General features: G+C 47.1%; 1 protein-coding gene across 1 annotated transcript in view; it reads right to left on the bottom strand.

The window, feature by feature from the left end:
- NSUN5 (NOP2/Sun RNA methyltransferase 5) overlaps window positions 1–9,329 on the bottom strand; it is a 32,494-nt gene continuing 23,165 nt past the window's right edge. Inside the window, exons 5-10 of the mRNA XM_059895837.1 lie at window positions 2,132–2,270; window positions 1,926–2,041; window positions 1,059–1,237; window positions 643–853; window positions 427–567; window positions 1–351 (exon numbers count right to left, since the gene is read on the bottom strand). Of these exons, the coding sequence (XP_059751820.1) occupies window positions 237–351; window positions 427–567; window positions 643–853; window positions 1,059–1,237; window positions 1,926–2,041; window positions 2,132–2,270 (901 nt within the window). The 3' untranslated portion in view covers window positions 1–236. The remainder of the gene's footprint in view (window positions 352–426; window positions 568–642; window positions 854–1,058; window positions 1,238–1,925; window positions 2,042–2,131; window positions 2,271–9,329) is intronic.

Here is a 9,329-nt window from a genome sequence, read left to right as displayed (position 1 = left end):
CCATGTCCTGCCTTTTATTTTTGTGGGAAGCAGTGCGTCTCACCAGCAAGAACAGAGCCCAGGGAAGGGACCCACAGCACAGGGATATCCGCTTTTTCCAGCTGGAGAAACGGGGTTACTGGTTTTCTTTCTCCAGCCATAAAAAGAGCCCTTTCAAAAAAAACTGCTGCCTGGGGCTGAGGGCCCGAGACTAAGCCTGAGAGGAGGACCTGAGGAGTCAAAGCTCTGAGCACCTGCTACATGTCAGGCTGTGAGCTGGGGGCAGCTGTTGCCTTTCGCCGCCTCTTCTTTCTCTTTGGGGCTGGGTTGGGTGTAACTTCTGGGGCTGATGCTTCAGCCTGTGAGACGGAGCTGGAAGAAAAGGAGAGTGAGTTAGATGTGCCCCAATCCTCCAGCGTCTTCCAAGCAGGCCCCCTGCTCACTCACCTTGGCACCTCTACCCGTTCCAGTACAGCAACGAAGAAGCCGCCAGTGAGCGTGGTCTCAGGGGAGGCCCGGAGGCAGTGCTCAGCGCCTGGAAAAGTGCCAAGGCCTCGGTGCGGCCAGGAGGGGAGGACAGGAGCCAGCCTGCAGAGAGGAAATGGAACGGGCTTCTCGGTAAGAGGGCGGCCCCCGGCCCAGACCCTGGTGGACACCCACTACCTGAAGGCTGCCGGGCTCCGCTGCAGGGCGGCTCGCACCACGTCTTCGTTCTCCTCCTGGTAGAGGGAGCACGTGGAGTAGACGAGGCGCCGCAGGGCGGGGAACGTGAGCGCGTGGCTCAGCGCCCGCTGCTGGAAGGCGGCCAGCGCTCGCAGGCGCTCCTGGCTCGGTACGCCGGGCCCGGGCTCCTCCAGCTGTCTGGTCAGCATCCCTAGGGAAGAGTGCTTTCACCACACGCTGCCTGATTTCGTATGAAATCCCCACATACAGATGAGCACGTCTGACCATTCACAGGGTAGTCTGAGCCAGAACCAAACCCGAGGCCAAAACGAACGACGACCGCCACACGCCCCCATCCCCGCTCTAAGGCTGCTCTGGATCTGTGGGGCCCTCGGCCGCGTTTTCCCCCATCTCACCAGAGCCACTACAAGAAGGATCCAGCAAGATGTACTGGACCCGACGATAACGCTGGTCTGAGGGCGAGACCTCCAGGAAGTCCCGCTCAGCCAGCTCGCAGCAAGAAACCCCGGCCCGGGCCAGCAGGGTAGCCGTAGAAGCCAGCCGCTTGGCATCCAGGTCAAAGGCAAAGATCTTCCTAGAGAGGAGGGCAGAGTTGAGGTGAACTGAGAATTTACGCAACACGTAAGAGCCCACAGGTCTGACACAGTAACGCGTACTTGAAGTCAGGACACACAGAAAATCATACTTAAATGTCTTTAAATTCTCAATATTTAAAAGGGTCAGTGGGGGGCTTCCCTGGCAGTCCAGTGGTAAAGATTCCACCTTCCAATGCAGGGGACGTGGGTTCGATCCGGGGTCAGGGAACTAAGGTCGCACATGCTGCGGGGCAACTAAGCTCGCGCGCCTCAACGAGAGCCCGCGTGCCTCACACTACAGAGCCCGCGCTGCAACGAAAGATCCTGCACGCCTCAACCAAGACCCTGTGTGCTGCAACTAAGACCCGACACAGCCAAAAATAAATTAAAAAAAAAAAAAAATTAAAGTGAGTCACGTGAAGTTTAAAACAAAGTTAAAAAAAATAAAGGTCAGTGGTTAGAAATAACTGCCCAGGGCACTGTGCCCCAAAGGGCTAAGGGATTCACATCTCACACGTGTAACCCACTGGGAAGCTTAGGGAACTGCCCTAGGTCCAGGAGGAAATATTTAAAGGGGAGGCCTCCTTTCAGCCTTCGTGACCTACTGGAGTTAAGAGTTCCTTATTTCTTCTTACAAAATATAGGGTCAGACCCCACCCCACTCCTCTGTCTGACCATGGCACTCACCCTTGGTTCTTCAGAAGAGCAGCCAAGTGACTGGTCTTATTGCCTGGGGCAGCGCATGCGTCGATGACATGGGAACCTGGAGGTGGAGCCAGCAGCATGGCCGGGAGAGAGCTCGCCTGGCGGCGCAGAGCACAGGGGCTGGCTGAAAGGGACCCCAGGCTGATCACTCGCCTCCCGCTCCTCCCTTTTCTACCCATCCACCCTACCTTGTCTTGTAGGATGAGGTGACCAGCTTGGTACAGTGGGTGTTCATGCAGATCTGTTCGGGCAGGAAACACAAGCAACTCCGGCAGCAAGGAATCCAGAAGAAAACACTTCCCTTTGAGGGCCCTTATGTCCTCGAGGCTGCCAGGGAATAAGAACTGTTCATTCCACATTTTCTGAATCCCTCCATGCCAGGCAGCAAGCCAGACATTTCACATGTCACCTAACTGCTTATTTATGCCACAAACGGTTAAAAAACTGCTATGAGTAAATTAACAAGCTGATAAAGATAGAGGCAGCAGTTAAGAGAACAGGCTTCTCAGGCCAGACTCTAGGTTCAGGATCCCACCTCCATCATTTACCAGTGGCGGGAGCATTGGCACTTCAGCCTCTGTCTACACTTCTGGAAAACGGTAGATGTGAGGATTAAATGACATGCAAAATACTTAGGAAAATATTTTGCACATATTAGACATGCACTAGCCAGTACTATTAAAACATAACCCTGGGGAGAGGGGCCTGGTTCAGGGAGGTAAATGCTGAGCTGATTCCTGATGGATGAATAAGTAACCTGAGGAGGTGAGGTGAAAACTGTATTCTCCACACTGCAAAGGAGCATTGTTCATTCACATGACCCACGCAGAAAACAGGCCTAGAGAATAACAACTCAGAAAGCTATGAAGTAGCAGAGCTGGAATTCAAACCCAAACACAACCATTCTCTACCACCCTGGTCACTAAGCAGCATGCTAGAGGCAGTTGGGGGAACATCTACAACAGACGGAGAGAAAGGGAGGGAGAAGAGGCAGCTTCCCAGAGCTGTCAAAGGACAGACCAGGAGGTAGGTGAGTGCAGGGAAGCCCGGCGTGAGGAGCAGCAACCACTGTGATAACACAGGCGCCCAGAGCGCACGGCAGATGGGCCTGGAAAGGAAGCAGGGGGCACGGCACAACGGAGAGCCAGGGGTTTTCAGTCGGGGCGTAAAGCATCAGATCGGGCTGCAGATCTCTCTGCCGCCAACACAAGGAGGACAAACATGACAAGAAAGTCTGGAAGTGGGGAGACCAGTTTAGGAGATTCTTCTGCCAATCATGATAGGATATGATGCTTAAACCCAGGCAGTATCCAGGAGGACAAAAGGAAAGATGCCGAAGGCACAGTAGTAAATCACTGGAAGGAGAGGAGGGAAGCATCTATGATGACTCAGTTTCTGCCTTGACCAAATGGGTGCATAATGGTGATATCTGTTAGGTTAAAACAGGGAATGCACAAGATGCCAATGTCAGGGATGCAAGGATGGTTCAACACGCACAAAGTAATCAATGCGATATACACAATTAACAAAAAGGGTAAAAATCACATGACCATCTCAACAGATGCAGAAAAAGCATTTGAAAAAATTCAACATCCACTCATAAAAACTCTCAACAAACTGGGTATAGAGGGAACGCACCTCAACATAGTACAGGCCATATATGACAAGTCCACAGCTAAAATCATACTCAGTGGTGAAAAGCTGAAAGCTTTTCCTCTAAGATCAAACACAAGGCAAGGATGCCCACTCTTGCCACTTTCATTCAACCTAGTATTGGAAGTCCTAGTCAGAGCAGTCAGGCAATAAAAATAAAAAGCATCCAAATTGGAAAGGAAGAAGTAAAACTGTCACTATATGCAGATGACATGATTTTATATAAAGAATCCACCAAAAAACTATTAGAACTAATAAATTCAGTAAGGCTGCAGGATACAAAATCAATATACAGGGAATTCCATGGCAGACCAGTAATTAGGACTCCGCGCTTTCACTGCCAAGGGCGCGGGTTCAATCCCTGGTCAGGGAACTAAGATCCCACAAGCCATGTGGCTTGGCCCAAAAAAAAAAAAAAAAAATCAATATACAAAAATCTGTTACATTTCTATACACTAATAATGAACTATCAGAAAAAAAATTAAGAAAACAATCCCATCTACAATTACCTCAAAAAGAAATAAATACCTAAGAATAAATTTAACCAAGGAGGTGAAAGACCTGCACACTGAAAACTATAAGACATTAATGAAAAAAAAAAAACTGAAGATAACACAAATAAATGGAAAGATATTCTGTGCTCATGGATTGGAAGAATACTCTTAAAATGTCCACACTACCCAAAGAAATCTACAGATTCAACACAATCCCTATCAAAATTCCAATAGCACTTTTCACAGAAACAGAACAAACAATCCTAAAATTTGTATGGAAGCCCAAAAGACCATGAATAGCCAAGGCAATCTTGAGAAAGGAAGAAAAAAGCTGAAGCATCATGCTCCCTGATTTCAAACTATATTGCAAAACCTATACTGCAAAACCACAGTAATCAAAACAGTATGGCATCAAGGAGAAGATCAAGGTGGCAGAGTAGGAGGACGCTGAGCTCACCTCCCCTGCAATGAACATATCAAAAATACATCTACAATGTGGAGCAATTCCCACTGACAACAAACTGGAGACTGGCAGAAAGACTCTTATACAACCAAGGGTGTAAAGAAAAATCCACATGGAATATGGGTAGGAAGAGAAGCAATCAGATCAGGACCTGTGCCCCTAGGAGGGGACAAAGAAGAGAGGGATTACACAATCCTCCTTGGGTTTCAGGATGCTGGCACCATCTGGGTGGCATCACCTGAAGGACCACATGGAAACTGATTCCCTGCCACAGACACCCTCACTATTCATTACCAAGAGGAACTCCTATTGATACTGTGGTGTAATACTTGTAGACTTTTAAAAAATCAGTATTTATTAACAACCAGGGAAAAAATGGAGCTCATACTTAACATATGACTCCATGACTTGTTTTCCCATTTGCTATATTGTCAATAAACATTCACACCATCAATGTAAGCAGCTCCCTGATATTTCACAGTCTGGATAAAACCAAAATTTACTGAACCAAATACATATTGTTGGGATATTTTAGAATAAATGTAGATTGATCCCAATTTTCCCCTATTCAAAACAAAATTATGAAGAACATTTCAGAAGCGCAATCTAACGATAAATGACTAAAAGCAAAATTGCTCAAAAAGGGCACACAGGGCTTCCCTGGTGGCGCAGTGGTTAAGAATCTGCCTGCCAATGCAGGGGACACGGGTTCAAACCCTGGTCCGGGAAGATCCCACATGCCGCGGAGCAAATAAGCCCATGTGCCACAAATACTGAGCCTGTGCTCTAGAGCCCACGAGCCACAACTACTGAGCCCACATGCCACAACTACTAAAGCCTGTGTGCCTAGAGCCCGTGCTCTGCAACAAGAGAAGCCACCACAATGAGAAGCCCGCGCACCAGAACGAAAAGTAGCCCCCCCCACTCACCACAACTAGAGAAAGCCCGTGCGCAGCAACAAAGACCAAACGCAGCCAAAAATAAATTAATTAATTAATTAAATTTTAAAAAAGAAAGGGTGCACAGGTGAGTGGTTCAAACCACATTATTAGGCACTGCAGCCCTAGGGTCTGACACCAGGAAGATGAATCCCCTTAGCTGGTTTGAAAACCAGTAGGACTTAGAGAACAGCTGTTAGAAGCCTAGATTCCACTCATGAAAAACAAGCACATGCTTGCTTACTCCAGGGAACAAGGTGCAGGAAGCTGACTGAAACAGCCTGGGACTCTGGCTGGTTTCCTGCAAATGCCCCAGCCCAGTGCACACCCCAGCCCACGTCAAGCAGCTGCACTGATTCCCTGGCTCTGGCACAGCTCCACTCTAGGGAGAAGGCTGCCGGTGCCGAGGAGAGTGCACAGTTTGGGGGTGGTGGGGGTGGGGATGAAGCCAGCTCAGACCTGGCATGGCATCCAGTTGGGGCAAGGGCGGCCATTACTGGCATTCGCAGAAGCAACAGATCAGGAGTGGTCTGGAGCTCTGACTGGCGTGCCAGGACTGCCCCAGAGTGTGCCCCAGCCCATGCCAAGCACCCACTCCAGCCCCTCTTGCTCCAGCACTGCCCCCTCTGGGGCAAAGGTGCCATTGCTGGGAGCAGGGTAGAAAGCACACTTAGAGGAAACAGAACCAGCTCAGACCCAAACCTCGGCTCCTGCTCCAGTATCCTGGGACCAGACGCCACTCTCAGTAGGGCAGTGACAGCCACTGAGAATAGGAGAAGCCCTGGCTCACACCTGGCTCTGGCTCTAGCTCTAGCCCCTCCACCTCCAGCCCCACCTCCCACCAAGGTGATAGCTGCCAGCACACCCTGGGGAAAGATGACCTGTGCTTACTTTAGATCCAGCTCTCCCACCAAAGGCACTGGGCACACAGAGACTGCATAGTGATGCTCCCACACAAGGACACCCCTTCAAGACTGGGATAGGTAACTTTTTCACCTAGTTTCATAGAGATGAAATTAAGCAAAATAAGCAGAGGAATTTGTTCCAAACAAAAAAACCAGGGAAAAAACCTGAAAAAAACAACTAATGAAACAGATAAATAATTTACTAGAGGGCTTCCCTGGTGGCGCAGTGGTTGAGAATCTGCCTGCTAATGCAGGGGACACGGGTTCGAGCCCTGGTCTGGGAAGATCCCACATGCTGTGGAGCAGCTGGGCCCGTGAGCCACAACTACTGAGCCTGCGCGTCTGGAGCCTGTGCTCCGTAACAAGAGAGGCCGCGATAGTGAGAGGCCCGCGCACCGCGATGAAGAGTGGCCCCCGCTTGCCACAACTAGAGAAAGCCCTCGCACAGAAACGAAGACCCAACACAGCCAAAAATAAATAAATAAATAAATATTTTAAAAAAAAATTTACTAGATAAAGTGTTCAAAGCATTAGTAGTAAGAGTGCTAACTGAACTAGGGGAAATAGACGGACACAGTGAAAATTTTTACAAGGAACTAGAAAATACAAAAAAGAACCAAGTCAATGCTGAAGAATACAGTAAGTGAAATGAAAAACACACTAGAAGGAATTAACATCAGATCAAGTGATACAGAAGAACACACATTTGATCTGGAAAACAGAATAATGGAAACTACCCAATCAGAACAACAAAAAAATCTTAAAAAAATGAGACCAAGGGATCTCTGGGACAACATCAAGTGTACTAATATTCACATTATAGCGGTCCCAGAAGGAGGGGAGAGAGAGGTCAAAAATGTATTTGGTGAAATTATGGTTGAAAACTTCCCAAACCCGAAGAAGGAAACAAATATCCAGGTATAGGAATCCCAGAGAGTCCCAAACAAGATGAACCCAAAGAGACCCACACCAAGACATCATAATTAAAATGGCAAAAGTTAAAGATAAAGAGAGACTTCTAAAGGCGGCAAGAGAAAAACAAAGAGCGACATACAAGGGAATACCCAGAAGGCTACCAGCTGATTTCTCTGCAGAAACTTTGCAGGCAAGAATGGAGTGGCATGATATATTTAAGGTGCTGAAAGGGAAAAACCTACAACCTAGGATACTCTATCCACCAAGATTATCATTTAGAATTAAAGAAGAGAGAAAGAACCTCTCAGAGAAGCAAAAACTAAAAGAGCTCATCACTACTAAACCAACTCTAAAAGAAATGTTAAAAGGTTTTCTCTAAGTGGAAAAGAAAAGGCTATAACAAGAAGTAAGAATTTATAGGAAAGGAAAAATCTCGCTCGTAAAGACAAATATATAGTAAAGATTGTGGATCAACCACTTAAATAAGCCAGTATGAAGATTAAAAGACAAAAATTGTAAAATCAACTATAACTACAATAAACAGTTAAAGGATAAACATGAAGATATAAAACATGACATCAAAAACACAAAACATAGGGGAGAACAGTGAAAAAACATACATCTTTTAGAATGTGTCTGACCTTAAATGGCTATCAGTTTAAAACAAGTAGATACAGTTACAGATCAACATATATGAACCCCATGGTAACTACAAATCAAAACCTACAGTAGATACACAAAAACCAGAGAGAAAGGAGCACAAGCATACCACTTAAGAAAAATCATCAAACCACAAGGGAAGAAACTAAGAACAGAGAAGAACTACAAAAACACCCAGAAAGCAAGCAACAAAATGGTACATACCTATCAACAATCACTTTAAATGTCAATGGACTAAATGCCTCAATCAAAAGACATAAGGTAGCTGACTGGATTTAAAAAAAATAAGACCCATCTAAATGCTGCTTACAAGAGACTCACTTCAGAGCTAAAGACACACACAGACAAGTGAGGGGATGAAAAAAGGTATTTCATGTAAATGGAAATGACAAGGAAGCTGGGATAGCAATATTCGTATCAGACAAAGTAGACTTTAAAACAGTCTGTAGGGCTTCCCTGGTGGCGCAGTGGTTGAGAGTCTGCCTGCCAATGCAGGGGACACGGGTTCGAGCCCTGGTCTGGGAGGATCCCACATGCCGCGGAGCGGCTGGGTCCGTGAGCCACAAATACTGAGCCTGCGCATCTGGAGCCTGTGCTCCGCAACGGGAGAGGCCGCGATAGTGAGAGGCCCGCGCACCGCGATGAAGAGTGGCCCCTGCTTGCCACAACTGGAGAAAGCCCTCGCACAGAAATGAAGACCCAACACAGCCATAAATAAATAAATAAATAAATTTAAGAATGGTCCACATCAAAAAAATTTTTTTAAAAACCAGTCTGTAACAAAACACAAAGAAGGGCATTATATAATGATGAAGGGATCAATAAGAGAATATTGCACTCAATAACATATATGTATCTAATATAGAAGCATCTAAATATATAAAGCAAATATTAACAAACATAAAGGGAGAAACAGACAGTAATACAACAACAGTAGGAAACTTTAGCACCACACTTACATCAAGGGACATATTGTCCAGACAGACAGAAAATCAATAAAGAAACAGGGGTCTGGGGCTTCCCTGGTGGCACAGTGGTTGAGAGTCTGCCTGCTAATGCAGGGGACACGGGTTCGAGCCCTGGTCTGGGAGGATCCCGCATGCCGTGGAGCGGCTGGGCCCGTGAGCCACAACTGCTGAGCCTGTGCGTCTGGAGCCTGTGCTCCGCAACAGGAGAGGCCGCAATAGTGAGAGGCCCGCGCACCGCGATGAGGAGTGGCCCCCGCTTGCCGCAACTGGAGAAAGCCCTCGCACAGAAACGAAGGCCCAACACAGCCAAAGAAAGAAAGAAAGAAAGAAAGAAAGAAAGAAAGAAAGAAAGAAAGAAAGAAAGAAAGAAAGAAACAGTGGTCTTCAATT

This window comes from Balaenoptera ricei, chromosome 15 (genome assembly GCF_028023285.1).
Source record: "Balaenoptera ricei isolate mBalRic1 chromosome 15, mBalRic1.hap2, whole genome shotgun sequence".
NCBI classification, from domain to species: Eukaryota; Metazoa; Chordata; class Mammalia; order Artiodactyla; family Balaenopteridae; genus Balaenoptera; species Balaenoptera ricei.
Note: the sequence above shows the minus strand (reverse complement) of the source record. Positions and strands in the feature narration are given on the sequence as shown.